At 38.9% G+C, this 18,092-nt stretch overlaps 1 protein-coding gene across 7 annotated transcripts in view; it reads left to right on the top strand.

Moving 5' to 3' along the window:
- Positions 1-14,753, top strand: part of Phc3 (polyhomeotic homolog 3) — a 72,417-nt gene extending 57,664 nt beyond the window's left edge. For 6 of the 7 annotated variants that reach the window (XM_036189489.1, XM_036189490.1, XM_036189491.1 and 3 more), the window contains 4 exons: positions 2,330-2,444; positions 4,686-4,818; positions 4,908-5,139; positions 9,884-14,753. In XM_036189489.1, the coding sequence (XP_036045382.1) occupies positions 2,330-2,444; positions 4,686-4,818; positions 4,908-5,139; positions 9,884-10,038 (635 nt within the window). In that variant the 3' untranslated portion in view covers positions 10,039-14,753. Of the gene's footprint in view, positions 1-2,329; positions 2,445-4,685; positions 4,819-4,907; positions 5,140-8,222; positions 8,320-9,883 lie in introns of all 7 variants that reach the window. The other variant, XR_004945167.1, reaches the window with a different exon arrangement.
- The last annotated feature ends 3,339 nt before the right edge of the window (positions 14,754-18,092 follow it).

Raw genomic sequence — 18,092 nt, forward strand, 5'->3', positions numbered from 1 at the left:
GTGGCCTTGCTGTGTCATTGTGGAGGTTGCCTTTGAGGTCTCATATATGCTCAAGCCAATGTCTCAGTCCACTTGTAGTTGTCTGCAAGGTTTAGAACTCTTAGCTACCTTTCAGCACCATGTATGCCTGCAGGCCACCATGTTCCACTATGATGATAATGGACCGAATCTCTGAAATTCATGGACGAGTTTGAAGCAAAACTTTGAGCAACCTGCAGAATGGCCTCTTCGTAGTTACACCAGTGAGTGCTTGAGTGAGTTCTGTCTCTCTGGTACAGGTTTTCCAAGATGTTCAGGTGAAAATGATATTCCTGTGAGTTAGAGCATCAAATTCTAAGGACACAGATAAAGGTTAGGTTTTGGGAAGAGGCATTTTATTTATTTATTTATTTATTTATTTATTTATTTATTTATTTATGTACTTATTTATTTTTTAGAGAGTACATTTTGAACTTATTCTTTGAGAATTCCATACATGCATATAATATGCTTTGATTAAATGTACTCTGTGTTCTCTCCTTCCCCTTTTCCCAGACAGCTTTCCCATCATTTCTTTCTCTCAACTTCGTGTTCCCCCACTCCCAACCCTGAGTTCACTTGGAGATTGGGTATCCTACTAGGAGAAAAAAATGACCCTCCTTCTCCAGAAACTTATCTGCTGATGATAGCTCAACAGCTGGGATCCTAGGAAAGGGGCAATTTTTATTTTACTTATGTTGAGATAATTGTGATTAAATCAGTGACCTTTGCATACATACCAACGTAGTTTTGAGAGTTCCCTTCAAATGGCCACTCTGGTGCTGAAGATGTAGAACATTTGCCTGGGGTGTGAGAAGCCCTAGGCTTGATTCCCTTGCACCACATGTAAAACACAAAGCACCAAAGGCCACTTGTTGGCTTGTAATTTCGTTATTAAAGATGGTGGACTTGGGGCTCTGCAGGGCCAGCTGTGACTCCGCAGTATGTTTGGCAGTAGTTCTTACTTCGTCACTTGATCGAATGCTCTCCTTCTGCTTCTCTAGCACACTCCAGTTTACTGGCTGTGTGCCGGCCATGTCTACTGTGGATCTTTGTCTTCATCCTTTTACTGAGTGTATACACCATCCATATTTACCCAGTCCACCTTCATCTTAACAGACTCTGTAAAAATATAGAAAACGTACATGTGCTGTTCACTGCTGAATGCTTTGTTAGCCCAGTACTTTCTTTTTTCCTTTTCCATTTATTGTGCCTTGGCAGAATATGGTGGCTTTTAGGTTTCGCTGAAATTTTTAAGTACTTATTATGTGTTTTAGTACTCTGAGTTCTTTATATTTTATTTGTTGTTTTCAAGTGTGTGGGTATTTTGCATGCATGCATGTATGTCTGTGTACTACTTGGTGTTTGGTGCCTTCAGAGGCAGAAGAGGGTTTGGGTCCCTTGGAATGGGTGCTATGAATGGATGTGAGCTGCCATTTAGGAGTTGAACCCTAGTCCTCTGGAAGAGCAGCCAGTGTGCTTAACCACTGAGCCATCTCTCTAGCCCCAGTACTTAGTTCTTACGTGGTAACTGTAAGATGGAACAGGCATCCATGTACTAGTTACTTCAGTTCTTTGGGAAAGGTCATGAAGATTGAGCTGTTTGCTTTAGGTGCTGTGCCTGAAGCAAGAGATAGGAATGAAGGAGTTTGGGTTTGGTTTGGGGTTGGGGTTAAGACTAGCATTCTTACTTAGCAGGGAGCACCCTAGAAAATACACCAATAGTCAGGCATTATGAAACTGCTCAAGATTTTAAAAGCAGAATTAATTTTATTTAACATTAAAAGGAACTGTTTTATTAATTGATAATACATATATTTATAAAATTGGTCATACACTGCACATCTCTTAGGTAAATAATTTACATGTTCCATTAAAATCAAACAGACAAACATTTCTCCATTTTGAAGTCATTCTCCTCTCCATTAGGAATTGAAAGGGTTCCTTGCTGTGAATCTTCATAGCCCGGGGTACCAAGTTCATATCCCACATTCTGGTTTTTGAAAATATCCCTTCTAGTGGGCACTCACCTTCATTTCTCAGTGTTTAGAAATCACATATTGTTGTTTGTACATTTTAGACATGCTGGATTCTTAGCAAAACTAACCTATGCTTATTTGTATAAATGTATTTGTTGTATAGAAAAAAGAAACATCATTTTTCTGGAGAAACAAGGAACTAGTAGGAGCCCAGCCAGAGTAGCTCTGGGTCCAAAGGTGAAGTCCTGGTATGACAGTGTTGTATAACTAGAATTAGAAGCTGAACGAAATTTTGACACACTCAGATTTTTGACTTTTTCCTTCTTTTTTAGAGACATTAGAAGAAATGGATAGTGAATTGCTCAAGTGTGAATTCTGTGGAAAAATGGGATATCCTAATGAATTTTTACGGTCAAAACGATTCTGTACTATGTCATGTGCCAAAAGGTATGTTGGTGTTCTTGGATTTGCTTAGGGAGAACCAGTAACTTTTGCAAACTGTCAAGACTCAGTTACAGTTGAGTTTTGGTAGGAGTTAGCTCTGGTAATACAGGGAAGGCTAGCTGCCTCTTACTGTGGGTCTCATTACTAGAATTTGCTAAGTGATAACTGTGCGTAGTTTAATAATACTAATGTGCAGTTTCATAGTATATGCTCATGAAGCAGCAGTCATCTGGTGCAAGGACATGCTGTGGAGAATCTCTCATATAGCATGATAAGTATATGAGAGAATATTAGTTTTGTGTTTTAAAAAAATCATTACCAATTAACTTTCAAAATTAATTAGTAGCTAATTTTAAAATTAATTTGTTTTTATGTAGGATCTTGCTACATAGCTCTGGCTGGCCTGGATTTTTGGTGAATTCCAGGCTGGTCTCCAGCATTCTGTGGTTCTCCTGTTTCTGCTTCCCAGTTCCTGGGATCATAGCCATATACCACCTTGCCCAGATAGAATACCAGTCTATAAAGATTAATACAGGGACTGGAAAGATAGCTCAGCAGCTAGGAAAACCTGGTCCTCTTTCAGAAGACGTAGGTATGTTTTAGGTTGATTATTTTGAAATTTATATTCTTTTAAAAAGCCAGTGAATTTCTTGCTTGAACATAACGTTTTGTGTAGTTGCCACAGAACTACCTTTAGTGAGAATAATCGAAGTAAGTTTCTTTCAAAACAGGCGCATCACTTCAGTGAATTACTCAAATGTTTATTCATGATTAATGGTAGGTCTATAGTAAGATTATGGAGGATTTTTTTTTAAAGATTTATTTATTTATTATGTATACAGTATTCTGTCTGCATGTATGCCTGAAGGCCAGAAGAGGGCACCAGCTCTCATTACAGGTGATTGTGAGCCAACATGTGGTTGCTGGGAATTGAACTCAGAATCTTTGGAAGAGCAGCCAGTGTTCTTAACCACTGAGCCATCTCTCCAGCCTAAGATTATGGAGGATTTATGTTTTAGCTTGAATTTTAGTCTGCATAAAACATGTGACAGAACAGTAGCTCTCTCATGCTGATTAAAAACGCTTGTAAATTTGGGAAATAGTCTGTCTTTCAGGATATTCTAATATAATAACCTCTTGACTATTTAGAATTCTACCAGGACACTTAGAGTCTGCTTCAGTGAGCCTCTTTCGGTCAGGGATGCCAGCACAGGGAAGCCGAAAGAGCAAGGGAGAGAGCCGAGCCAGGTCAGGTCAGGAAAGTGCTGTTGCTGTTGACATGGCTGCTTAGTTAGCATCAGGCTTGGAGCTCTGACTAGACAAGGACTAATCCCAGACTCTAAACTGCTTCTCTCCTTCGTTAGTGTGAGCTTTGTCACCTGACAAGTTAGTTAGGAGTCAAAACTCACCTGCTGAGCCCACAGACAAACCCATGTGAACACAGCAGGACTTCCTGAGCTCTCAGGGACATTTGCAGCTTTAGAGGACAAATAGTCTATTAGTTCTCACAGTATTACTTACTTCCAGCTCTGATAGTTTCATCAAACATAGGTAAGCAAAATTACATGTATTATTCTAGAATAGTTATCAGTAACAAATGTGTGTGTGTGTGTGTGTGTGTGTGTGTGTGTGTGTGTGTGTGTGTATGTGTTGCCTCTAAGAATATATGTGCACTGTGTGTGTGTGCCTGATGTGGAAGCCAGAAGAGGGCATTAGATTCCCTAGAACTGGGGATTCAGGCAGCTGTGAGCTGAGAATCAAACCCTGATCTTCACATGTGTATATGTGTCTGCACATGTATGTGCTCCTGTACCTACACATACATGTCTGCATACTCCTTTCACTAAAAACAATAAGACAAAACAAACCCCAAGTATATTACTTGTAAATAGTTTAATTAAGCATTGGAAATATTTATTACAAAGTATCTCTTCTGTAACCATGAATTTTCTTGCTGCTTGGAAAATTACCTTCTGCATTTTGCAGGTTTCTCATTATTCTTCTATAATAGAAGAAAATACCATTACCTTGTTAAAGGTGTCCAGTATTATGTTGAGAGGTATTTTATGATATACACAGAGGCCATTTTTGACCTGTAGGATAAATAAATCCATTCAGTAAGATTACAGTCCTTAATAATTGTCTAGCACTTACTGTGTCACACGGTCTCACTTTAAAGTTACAGTTGAATTCTAAATGGGGTGTCCCATATATTGCTGAATTTTTCTTTCTTGAATTTTTTAGGTACAACGTTAGCTGTTCTAAAAAATTTGCACTTAGTCGTTGGAATCGTAAGCCTGATAATCAAAGTCTTGGGCATCGGGGCCGTCGTCCAAGTGGCCCTGAAGGGACAGCAAGAGAACATATCCTTAGGCAGGTCTGTAAAAGCTTGCTTCAATGTACAATGTCCTTTTCAGAAAGTCAAGGAAAGTGCAATGCTGTATTTTACTTTACTGCATTTTCCAGCTTCCAATTACTTATCCATCTGCAGAAGAAGACTTGGCTTCTCATGAAGATTCTGTGCCCTCTGCTATGACAACTCGTCTGCGCAGGCAGAGTGAGCGGGAAAGAGAACGTGAGCTTCGAGATGTGAGAATTAGGAAAATGCCTGAGAACAGTGACTTGCTCCCAGGTGCACAGACTGAGCCCTCTATATGGACGGTCGATGATGTCTGGGCCTTCATCCATTCTTTGCCTGGTATGTGACTCACCACACTAGACTGGATGGTTTTCTTGTGCCTTCACAAGAAAATGATGTTAAGTCCATCCACACCTTTGGCATTAAAGGCTAGAGAAACTGTGTGTAAATGAAATGGCATTTGAAATGTGATCTGCTTCCTCTTACTTATTCCTCCACATGACTGTGTACTCTTTCATACTCACAAATCAATACAAATGGACTAGTCCTGCTGTTGCTCTGCCACTCCAGCTGGCTGATGGTGAGGTTCTGTCTTCTCCAGTCTGATTCTTTCAGAGTGAGTCAGATATTTCTCCCCTTCTGCTTCTTTATTTTCTAATAATTTTCCTCTCCATTTCCTTAGCTAACCCTTTTTGAAACGGAAACAAGACAGATCATATTTTGTGTGTGTGTGTGTGTGTGTGTGTGTGTATTTTTGAATGCTAATCAACACTATAGAATAGACAGACTTCTGTTTCTCTCTAAGATGATCCATCCAGTCTAACCCCGAGGATACACTCCTTAAGCCCACCTGCTCTCTAGTACTTCCTCACCAGCTCCAGCCTCTGTTCCCTTTAAGCAACTGTCTTTGTGGTGGCCAGAGATGGTGTGGCCTTTGCTTACAGTGAGATCCACACTAAATGTATGTTTGGACAGTGTATTTCTTTTTAACTTGTAAAACTTTGGCCTTTTGAATCTAGAAAATGAGATTTTAAAAATGTGTTTCTTTCTTGTCTCTTTGTGAGTTGTATCATTCTCTTTCTTCAAGCTTTCTAGAAGAGTGCATCTCACTTGGGTTATTATCAGATACCCCTTTTTAAAACACAATTCTTTATTGATTCTTTGGGAATTTCATGTACTCTGATTCTGCTCATCTCCCAGTCTCTCCATATTGAGCTAGCCATTGCGATGTTGTTGCTCTCTTCCTTTGAAGGTAACCAAAGTTTCAGAAGCAAACTTAGAGTTGAAGGAAATAAATTTAGAAATAGCAATTTAAAAACTGCCACCCTAAATTTTATCTTAGACTGAACTCTGAAATTTTCTTACTGTATCGCAGCTTTTCTAAATGCAACATTTTAACACAAGATATTTTTAACAAATTTATTTTAACAAACTTTTAGCAAAACATTGTTTAAAGGATATATATTTCATATAAATTTGTAAGTACCTGCATGAAAAAACTAAGGTGTATGTTAATAGCTGAGCAGTATGTTTAGACTGCTTTAAACTTGGTCTCTTAGGGGTTAGTGAACCTTCATTTATGATTGTTTTAGTATTGAAGGAAATAGAACTGGATTTTAGTTTTGGACCAGTTCAGCTGTCTTAACGCTGGAGTCCACCAACCCTGATTACCCAGGACAGGCGTTTTGCCCTCCTCAGGAGTCTGGTTTTCTAAGGGGCGTGTAGTATGTCTGTGAGCCTTGGTTCTTCCTAGGGCAGTGGTGTCTTTCCCTTTGGGTAGGGGAGTTGCTGTGTAGCCTAGTGAAATTAGATGTCCCAGATAACCAGCAAATTGTCCTTTCTGCTGAGCTGTGGATTACTCCAGTGTTCTTTCTTTCTTTTTTTTCTTTTATGGCAGTTTCCCCAGCTTTGAGGTGTTGCACTTACTCTGGACTGCTTTATTAGGTCAGAACTTTGCCTTGCTCTTCCTTCACTAGAGTCCAGCATCCATAAACTAAAAACTGGACATTCTTGTCTCGAAAAACAAAAAAAAAACAAAAAAAAAACCAAAAAAAAAAAAAAAAGGAAGAGACAGCCTCGGTTGGTTCTATTTAGTCAGTCCGTCTTTCTGTCCTGATTCCCTCCCTCTTCCTTCCCTCCCTCCCTCCCTCCCTCCGTTCTTCCCTCCTTGCTGATGAAATGGGAGCATTTCTGAATTGCTTTAGCAGACCAAATAATCCTATTTGTGCAAGCAGTTCTTGCCTTTCCGAAAGTTTCCCTCAGAGTAGCTTAGGGTAAATCTTATACTAGAAAAATATTAAATAACTTTCTGAGCTTCTTTAGGCTGTTTCTTTTTCCTGAGTATTTTTACAAGCTTTTCTCATAGTAGGAACAAGCTTATATGTTTTATATTTTGTGATCTCTTACATTTTCTTTCCAGAAAGGATGAGCTTCCTTGTAATCAGGGCACCTGAATTTCTGTTATCTTTGTGTTATCATGTTATTAAATACCCATTGGGACTATGTTAAAGCTTCCAAATAGCAAATTCATATCTCTGAACTGTTATCAGAATGAAAAGTAACAGAACCTGGGGTATATTGGAAGTTCTCCACAAAACACTTCAGGTTTCAACTAAAAGCAGGTTATCTTCTATATTACCCTTTAGTGAACTGCCCTTTTGGAAAGACCATTCTATACTCATCTGTGGACCCATAGATTGAGTTCTCTGTAAAGTAGGAATTATTTCTTTAAAGTATAACTTTATTGTCTTTGGGGACATGTTTATTCTGCAGTATCGAGTGGCACTTGGTGTCTTTCTTACAACTTTAGTGAGGTCAGTTTGTGCATAGAATGTTTTGATTTAGATTTTAAAGTGGGAGAAGTGATTATGGACATTGGAAAGTTCAGGTGGGATAGGAGCATGGCCAGTGCCTTACCTAGAGCTGTGCACTCGGTCAGAGTGAGTGAGGCAGCCAGGCAGCTTGGCTGTGTGTGTTGTACTCAAATGCTTGGCTTCAGGCACTTAAACTCAAAAAAGTCTTGATTTTTCCAGTGAGTGTCTAGATGTGCTCCTGTTTATCCCCTCACCTCCCTCTTTCTAGAAGTCACTTTATTTTCTCATTTCTGTGCTACTGATACTTTTTGTGGTTGGCTTGAGAAAATTGGGATCTAAAAATGATGATAATATATGTTATTTAATCACGCTGTTTCCCAATACACTTTAAAACTATTTTGCCAATGCCTTTACTGTCTGCCTACAAGCAGACATCTGGAAGGGACCCCAGTCAAGAGGAATGAGAGCATCTGATGTTTCCTCCTGGTAGCTCCTTATTTCTATTCCCAAATGTAGCTCTTGTCCTCACTCTCCTTAGTCCTGATTTCTGAATCTAAGTAAGCCTATCCTTTCTCTCTCTTCTTTCCTTCCCTGGTTCTTATAAGTAAGACTGGAGAGAAGAACGTTGTTAGTTCTTCCATAAAAGAAGGATGAAGTCAGTTTTGTTGAGAGCTACCTCTGGGAAAAGAAAAAGGGCTTTTCTATGGTGAGTAATCCTGTTTCATCTATATGGTTTCTTATGTGTGGTACATGGGCAAAGCCATACAAATTTTATACAGGATTTTGAAATATAAATTTTTGAAAGTCTGAGAAGTTACCAAAATAGAGAAATTGAAAAGCTGGCTGCTTTATAAAACCCAGTGAAGAGAGAAATGGCCATCAGTGAGGCACACTGAGGAAAATGATGGCCACACAAGTGAGCACATGAGCAAAACCTTTTACTGCCACGGATAGCTCTCCACAGTGGATGATGCTCTCTAGCCCATCATTTCTCTCCTCGTCCTTATGTAGATGTATGAGTGCTGCACTGTAGTGCTTTGGGGTGCTCCTGGGTCTGTAAGGTGGGCCTTATCTTAATACAAGCTAGAGGATGACATTTACAGTGGAGAGGAGAATCCGCCTAGCAAAATTGTTGGATTCCAAGGTGAAAATTAACCATTTCCTTTTCTCATTATCTGTTTCTGTGATTCCCCTTGAAATACTGATTGACCACAAAAAGGCTGTAAAAATGTTAGATCTTGTTCATGAGCTATCTTTTATAATTTTACTATTGTAAGGAAGCATTCTTGTTCTTGCATTCTCTCCTCTTTGGGCTCCTTAGTTCATTCCCTAACTTAGAGGTCTTTTTCCCATGATAGGGAATGATTGGGTATTTTGGTAGGTCATAGTCGGGTTCAGGTAGCAAGAGTCTGCTTTAGGTTGAGGCAGGAGATTGTCCTGCAGCTTCATGATTTCAGAGACAGCTTGCTTTGTAATGTCTTTTTTTTTTTCCATCAAGATGGTGAGGAGTGTTGAGGGGGTATGGTGACATGTTCAGGAGTAGAGCACTTGCCTGCCATCCCCTAGCACCACTAAAAAAGGGTGGGGGTGCGGTACAGCACTTTGCTGTAATCCCAGTATGTATGTGGGAGAACAGGATAAGTTCAAGACCAGCCTACAGGCTACATAGACTATTACAGAGACAAAATGAAGACTAGAAATGAGTTCAGTGATGCCAAGCTTTGAAGTTGATGTTACAAGTTGAACGGCATGATGTGTGTCAGCAGTCCTGTAACACATTAGTACAATAATCCTGGGGGTTTGTTCTGTCCTGAGGGAACACTAAAAATATTTTAGACATACTTGGAGTTATGTGAATTCAAAGAAAGTATGGGCGATAACAAAAGTTTAATCTGATACTTGAGAAGATATTTCTAGATTATTATTTATGGCAAAACATTTTATTCTACTCTGCCTATATATGAAATTATGTTATGGAAGATGAGTCCATGAGGTGTAAAACCTCAGAATGAAGTACTTTTTGCATGGGAAATACAATGTATTAACTGGTCCCTCTTACCTCTTGCTATTGCTTCTGCAGTGTTCTTAGAGCAAGACTTCCAAATAAGCTCTTTCCTTGGTTTTCACTTCTTTAAGGATGAACCCCAGGCTTACCAGGAGATTGGTTTATCAGCCTCTGTTGCAAGCTCTCAGACCCAGGACAGCAAAGCTGTCACTGTTAGGAGCCCTGTCTAATGTGTGACTCTAACCTTCCTCTCCTGGAATTCCAGGCTGCCAGGATGTTGCAGATGAGTTCAGGGCACAGGAGATTGATGGACAGGCCCTGCTCTTGCTAAAAGAAGACCATCTTATGAGTGCAATGAACATCAAGCTGGGCCCAGCCCTGAAGATCTGTGCACGCATCAACTCTCTGAAGGACTCTTAACAGGAAGGCGAGGCTTTGATGTAATATCATTTTATTCCTCTTAGTAGGTAAAGGTAAAGCCTCATCTGGCTGAGAATCTTACACTGATGGTGGAAGGCCAAGCACACTGGGACTGCCACTTCCAGTGCCGACATTTCTCTTCAGATACCATAACTCATCATACATTTTCATAACTAGCCAACATTGGTGAAGTTAATTTTACCAGTTACATACAACACTGAAAGACTTGTTACAGAGGCCCATATTTTTCAAAGAAATATGTTATACTAGATAATTTTTTAAAGGTAATGTTTATCATTAATATAAAAGAATCCTTTTAAAAATAATTACTGATTTACACTCCCTCTCCTTTGATTCTGTTTTCTTGTACGTTTTTCTACCCTGTTAGTTTTCCAAAGGTTATTATAGAGATATAAGGTAATTTCGGAGCCCATTGACAGAATTGAGTGCAATGAAATATCAGTATGTTTTAAAAACATATCTTCCAGACACATGCTCTGGCTGCGAAGAAGGATTGTGTTCTTGCATAAGCAGTGTTTATGGAGGTCACAGAGTCTGTATTCTAGGCTTCACTCAGATTGGCATGACTGACAGTTTTCCTCTTGGTTTTGTACATTAAGAGCAATAGTTCTCAGTGGAGGTCTCTTTTTGTCCTCCAGGGGGCATTTGGCAACATCTAGACACATTCTGGTTACCTTACCACAGCTTGTGGTTGAGTTTTGGAGAGGGTTGCTACAGGAGTTGAGGAGGTGGTAGTGTCTGCCAGAGGTGTTGCTGAATATCCTTCAGTGCATGGGACTATTACCAAGAATGATATGTTATGGATGCCAGTTGTGCCAAGGTTGAGAAGCCCTGGTGAACAAAGAGTGCTGCATGTTGTTGCTCTTGTTCACCTGCAGGGACACACTTAAAAGATAGGGTATGATGCGGAGTACATGTATAGTGAAGTATTATTAAAATGGCATTGATGTTGTGCTGTAGTATTTTTTTTTACAGTTTTACTGTACACTAGAAAGGGGAAGAAAAATCCATGAAATTGTCTATAAGATGAGGCTGCTTTACAGGACATGTGACTGTGATGTGGCACTAGCCCATGGTCACCTTTTCCTGACTGTTGCTCTGCCCTGATGGTATAAGATGCATCATGCCTATGAGTCTCTTCCAGCAGGGAGAGTTGGCAGTGGAGCTGTGACCCCTTCCCATGTGCTCTGGAAGCAACCCTGACGAGTCTGTTTAGAATGCACATTTCTTTCTCCCTTACTAAGTCCTTGGATTCTTCCCACAAATCATTTAAAGTGATTTCTCTGAATCAGAAGTTCCCACTCAGCAGTTTTCTAGAGTTAGGACATTGAGACAGAATTTCCTGTGAGTGCTCTGAGAGCCTTAAAGTGCTGGGCATCAGAAGAGCTGATGACTTTGTTTGCTTTCTGCACCTTTACTACGTCCTTGAGAAATCTGAGCGGATAACGAAGCCTTGGCCACAGATGTGAGAGACAGCAAGAGTCCGTCCGAGCTGCCTCATTTTCTCGGCTCGTTTCAGAAACTGCTGAGCTAGCAGAAGACTAGAGGGTGTTACAAAGGTTATCACAGATGTTTATCTTTTGGCTTTGTGTACATTAGAAAATGTTGGTTATTTTTATACAAAAATATAGTGGCTAATTTTTTTAATCTTTTAGATGCTTCTTGTTTGAATGTATGCTTTGTGGGATTGTCAGTGTAGTAGTTTAAGAGGTGTTCACTGGTAGTCCTGTGTAGACTCAGAATGTGTAAGTAGTGTGAGACTCATGTTTCAAACCTACAGTAGTATAGTCTGTTACATATTTCTTTGTATTACATTTTCCTATTAATGTTTTGAGAAAGGCAGATACTCTATAGTCCATCTCATTTGTTAGTAATGAGTCATCATGGCAGTTGTTGTAGACTTCCCCTCATTCTCCTAAACAAGGCTAAGCAGCACTAAGATTGCATACTATATGAAGGAGGCAGGAAGGCAAATTTCCTCTGGAATTAAAACAGTAATCCACAGTTAAAACAGAATTGATTGTCCAGTGTAGACCTCCAGCAATAATGCTTCCCTCCTACAAATACTTATATATAGCCTTTAAGGTATTAACTCTACCCTTCTACTAGAATCAGCCCATTGTGCTTATGAGAAACCCTTGGGCCTAGCACTCTCTTCAAGCATCCCTAAGCAGCTTACAAGAGGAGTTTCTATTGGAGATGCCTTCTTGTCCTTGACTGTGTCCAGGTCTTCTGTTGTCTGCGCAACTTAAATTCAACTAGAAAATACACTTTTTTCCTACAAGTGGGTTGTTTGATTTATAAATGGCTTGTTTGCTGTCATTTGGTAGTTCTCCCATTGCTGCAGGAATAGTTCTAGATAATTTAATTATCCTAATTTGAAAGCTTCAGTTACATGTGATGGGGGACACATACCCTGTGTGAACGGCATTAGGCTGTTCAGTATGACATAGATAGAAAGAATGCCATTTTCATTTCCTTTTGTATTACTAAGTGCTTTAAGAACTTTCTTGGAAGGAAAAAAAAAAAACAACAACCAGAAAGGGAACATGGGTTCTTCCTATTTTTGCTACCTGAGTTTGCATTTCCTTACTTTAAACCACTTTTCCACTATGGGACATACTTTTCACATTTTATTTAAGTCCTGTGTTCTTAGGAAAATAAACAGCTGGCTTGTAAAAGTTACTTTATCTGAGAATACTTAGAAGCTTTGTGTAGACATGTGTAAGGCACAGCTACACAGCATCATTATAAATCAGCATAGCCTAGGAATGTTGTCTCCATACTTGAGAGCTTTGGTGGCCTGCAGCTATGATGTCTCGGAGTTCCTTCTGTGAAGTCTGGGTTTAAGCTGTCCCCTGGGAGGAGAGGTGCTGAAGAGAAATGGCATTGAACGAGCTAGAGAGTGGCTGACAGGCAAATGGGACTCCCCACTGGTGTTCACTCCATTATTGCAACGTTGAACACATTTCTGCACTTTTGAAGTTAAAGTTCATGCTTTACTTAAATAGAAGTGATTTTCTGTGTTTTAGGAATCCTGCTACTTTCCTCTTTTTGTTTTTTGTATTGGAAGACTAGTATGTGAGACCATGTCTTTGAATAATTTTTAGTCAACCTTCATATATTAAGTGCAAAATTGTAGTCACTTATCTGTTTACAAATACAAATCTTGAATTGAAGTCTTTTAAGGGACACAATTTCTCACAAAGTTTGTTTAGTTGTGTGCCTCAGAACTCAGAGCCATGTTTTAAGGGGTTCAGTGCTATCCTGGACCAGAGTAGTAGGGAGGAAATAGAGTCATGTAATTTTAGGCTTTGATTTCATGTGTATACGTGATTCTAGAAAGAATAAACTATTACTGATGCATGTGAATGAAGCTGATCTTACAGCTATGTCCAGTGTATGAAATCTGACTGGTAATCCTGTTAAAGCATTTCAAACATGTTTTCAACCTGAGAGGCTGGCTATATGTTGCAGTTTGAAGACTTTCATCCTTTGTGAATGCCAGCAACACTTGCTGCCAACTGGTATTGTTGGTGGCACGAATGGCCTCACCGAATTCACTAAACCCCTTCTACCTGGAACCTTGCCCCAAATACACCACACAGGGCTGGCTTTCTTCCTAGTTCTTGGCTTGGGGTTGGGTAGTATCCTGGCTTGGAAATCTTCAGGATTTTGTACAGGGCTAGACCTTTATAACTTTCCAGGTTGTATTTCAAGGAAAGCTTTATCCACCTATGCAAATCATTCCCTATGTATGTTTCTTGTGCACCATACACCTAACTGTGATTAGTTGTACCCTAAGGGTTTTTTTTTTTTTTTTTTTTTTTAATGTTGTGGGGAGGGCAGATAAGAAGATGACACTGCCAACTAAATGAGACATTTAGCATAATGATGGTCAGCAGCAGCTTGGAATGACTAGTGGTAATGGATGGTTGAACTCCCATTATAGCAGTATAAAGGTCTTAGGATGTCTTGTTCTGTTTGCTGGACTAGGATTGAAGTCAAGGCTTCATACTCCACCTCTGAGCTTACAGACTGTTTTTGGCTTGTTTGCCTAGACTTACCTGGAATTGTGATCCTCTGGCCTTTTCTTAAGTGCTGGAATGAAGGTCTGTGCCACCATGCCAAACTTAGCTCCAGCGGTTTGAATGTCAAGATTTGCTTGTAGTCAAATGAGTTCTTCTTCGTATCACCTGACCCTGCTCTGAGGCTCTGATGTTAATAGTACCACTGGTACCTAAGTGAGTGAGCCTGGATTTCTTAAGAGAACTAGTAAGAGGGAGAGAGTATCTGTCAAAACTTAGAAGTTTGTTGTGATTGAGTGGGCAATTATAGAGGAGTTTCCACATCAGATGCCACAGTTGGCTCAGTTTTGCAGCAGTCATGAGGAGAGACACTGTAAGTGCCTGTTGTGTCTGTCTGAGGTTCGGGGTTGGCTTTTTCTCCTGACTGGGTCCCCCAAGCCTGCCTGTGTTCTTGGTATAAAGCAGAAAGACTCATGACATGAACTGTTTAACTCACAATTATCAATATAAATAACTATGTTTTCTTATTAATACTTAATTTTAACCTGTTGAACCATACATCTTAAGAAATTCTCTGGGACGGTATTTCTCATGTATTAGAAGATTATAAAAATGCATTACCCTATAGTTTATAGTTGAAATAAAAGCTGTTCCTTCAATGTAAAATGTTGAAAATGACATTAACTTTTTAAAAAAAGTTAACCTAAAATGTTAAGACCTTACAAGTTGTGCACATTAGTTCTAGAGTTCAATCTACTTTAAAATTACACCAAAAGAAAACTTTTTTTTTTGAAAGTTACAAGGTACCAGTTAAAATACAATTATTACCATGTTCCAAAGAAGAACATTAGGAGGCCTGCCCTCTTTTGTGATGTGCTCCCAGCTTCCCTAAGGCAGACTCTCAAGTGCACACATACTTGCTGGCAAGTGCCATAGTTATGGGAAATTACTTCCACAGGGTTTTTTATTTTTATTTTTTTCCTTTTGATAGCTTGTGGACATTTTATTTAAAAATACAATTTTAATAAAACGTTAGGTACAAATGAGCTCTAACACCTTATATTTTAGGCAGAGGTCTTCCTGTTGCTTTTCAAGTGTACACCTGCTGCTATCCATCATATTGCTGGTACTGGATATAGAAAGAAAATTTTTAAAGAGGTATATAATGAATGAATATGAATTTTGAAAAAAAATCAGTGTAAATTTAAAACATCATTACACTAGCATGGCATAATTTTAATGAACTAAAAGAGGGATGTAGTTATGTCTTTTTTACTGTCTAAATCAATGCCAATCATCATCTTAGATACTTACAGTACCTAGTGCTTATTGGAATTCGTCAGTGTTAACCTGTGCTTTGTGGACCTTTCTCTGGCAGTGGTCAGAGAGGGGTAGAGATGACATCATCGCTGACACAGGCGTGAGCTACTGTAGAAGGGAGGGACATCTTAAGTCTTGCCTCAAGTGAACTAAATATGTACAGTGTTTAAAGTCCTTGTACATAGTGCCTGTGTTTAATGTTTTGGTAGCACTAAAATGTACAAAATTACTATTTTTTTCAGTAGTGAGTAACATAAATACACTCTCTACTGCATTACCATGCTGAGTGGAGATGAAACATGGTGGCTTTGAGACTTGGTAGATGGCACATTAGCTGTGTATGACACCTTGGGCAATTATTTGGCTTTGAATCTCATCTGAGTGTACAGTGTGATACCTGCACTATTAAATATGTTGAATTTTGGCTTAAGTCATTTTTGAAGAAACGCCCTTCCCCAGCTCTAAAATTAGTCCTGAGTTACATGATTGGTTATTACCACTGGCCTAACTGAATGACAGGTGAATACTATTACTCATGTACTTATTTATCCATTTGTAAACTATTTAACACTTGGGTTGTATTAAAAAACAAACAAACAAACAAACAAATCAAGTCTTCCCAAACAGCCTCACTGAGGCTGAAGCATTCATGCACTTACTCCCAGTTAATGCCGTTGCCTGGGAACTAGGGTTTGATAATACCAGAAGGGTCCAAATCACATCACCACTCTCATACCACCTTCACATACCACTGGCAGCATAAAAGCGCTCCCCGTGACCAACTGTGAGAGTCGTGACAGGCAGCCTCAGGACCAGTCACAAAGATTCATATCCAGTGTTGACAGTGTAGCAGTTTCCAAACAGAAACATCTGAAGAGAGACCAGGAGAACAGGCTGCTGCTGCTGCTGTTTCTAGTATTGATCTGTATTGTGTGTCAGTCAGAAGAGGGTGCATTACGGCCTCATGAAATGCACAACTGGTAACAAAGCAGATCCTGCTGTGCTGGCAAGGATTTGAGTAGTCAAGATGGAGTGAGAATCAGTTGTAATTGGGTCAACTCCTTTGTCACTCTGGGACTCTGTGAATCAGGTTGTAGTTTTTGCTTTAAACATTAACATCAGTTGATACTAACATTCTTTATAAAGATAAAAAAATATATTTTAAAAACTTTTATGTATCATAGCTGTAGCTTTTTAAGGTGGGAAAATGTCAAATAAAGTGTTAGATTATATATATATGATCATATATATATATATATATATATATATATATATATATATATGATAGATGCTTTCAAACAGTTTTTTTTTTTTTTTCTTTTTAAGGTATACTAAATAGCCCAATAATCTGGCCTTTGTAAATTGTTCTATGATGCTGGTTACTTTTAAAGTGTTTTAAGTTCTTTAAAATACACCTGAGTTGTAAAGTACTTCCTGTGCTGTTGATCTCTGTTGCATTAACCCTGTTTTGTAGCTGTATTCCTGGAACTTCAGAATTCAGCTGAGAAGAGAGAGATTGTAATTTTGTGTGTGATTTCTCACATTGATGGACTGCTGATCACCTCACTCAGAAGATGGGTCTTCTTAGTTTCCTTTTTCCAAACTTGAGAAATTCTTGGAAAGTCAGGGTTGTGCTGGAAATGAAGGCTGACTGCTGCAGACAGCTGAGCACAGGGGCAGTGCTGACAGTAGGCAAAGGTACTGCAAGCCGCTTGATTTAGTGAGAATGTTTGTCTTTTTACTGCTTAAAATTTGTTTCACAGGGCAAGTTTCTGTGATTAACTATTTTTTTAATGTTTTAAGCACATAAAAAAAAAACAACAACTTCCTGTTGGTTCTTCCCATTGTTCTAAAATCAAAGTTTGATAATAAAAAGATTTCAAAAGATTCATCAAGGAAAAAAACACCACCAAGGAGTAAAGAAAATGTGTTTTAATCTTAGAGAAAGCAAATATTAAGGTTATAGAAATGTGTCTTACATGAATGTTGTATTAGAGTCCTCGCAGGAAATGACATAGTTCGAGCACCTTAGCATAGACTTCCTAGACTGGTGTTCCTAGCTACAGTTTTACAATGTATAACCTGAAAATGAAGTGAATTTTGCATTATAAGAGCACACCATTATCTATGTAAAAAGTGTTCATTTGATGTATTTTTTTAAGAAAAGAAAAAGCACTTTCACATTAAGTCGCATGTGTATGAACTTTAGACTTCCTGTTTGTGTGTCTATTCAGTGACTAAAATGGAGCATCAGATGTTTGCTGGCAATGGTAACTGCTAATGGAAGCACCTTATACTCTGCTGCTTAAACTTGCTTGGATTGCACCTTTGTTCCCTGCACTTCCACCTAGAGTATTGTGACATGGCTTTGAGTGGGTCTGGGTGGAAGATTAGTGGTGGGCCTACAGGATCTTTTATTTATGTTGTTTATATTACGATAATATATTGTAGACCAGTTGTAACTTCAGTTCTTTACAAATAAAAACCTGACCGGTTATTGAGTTTTTACTTTTTTAAGCTTTTGAGAGCTGGGGAAATCGAAGTAAAGCCTTAATGGAGGGCTGAACTGGTTATAAATTTCCTAGTATAAAATCTACAAGAAGTATACATTAAGTTCAATATAGCTAAGTATGTTTTATTCTCATGGCTAATTGGAAGGTAAAAGAAAAAAAAACAACCCAAAAA

The sequence above is a fragment of the Onychomys torridus genome, chromosome 6 (genome assembly GCF_903995425.1).
Source record: "Onychomys torridus chromosome 6, mOncTor1.1, whole genome shotgun sequence".
Lineage (NCBI taxonomy): Eukaryota > Metazoa > Chordata > Mammalia > Rodentia > Cricetidae > Onychomys > Onychomys torridus.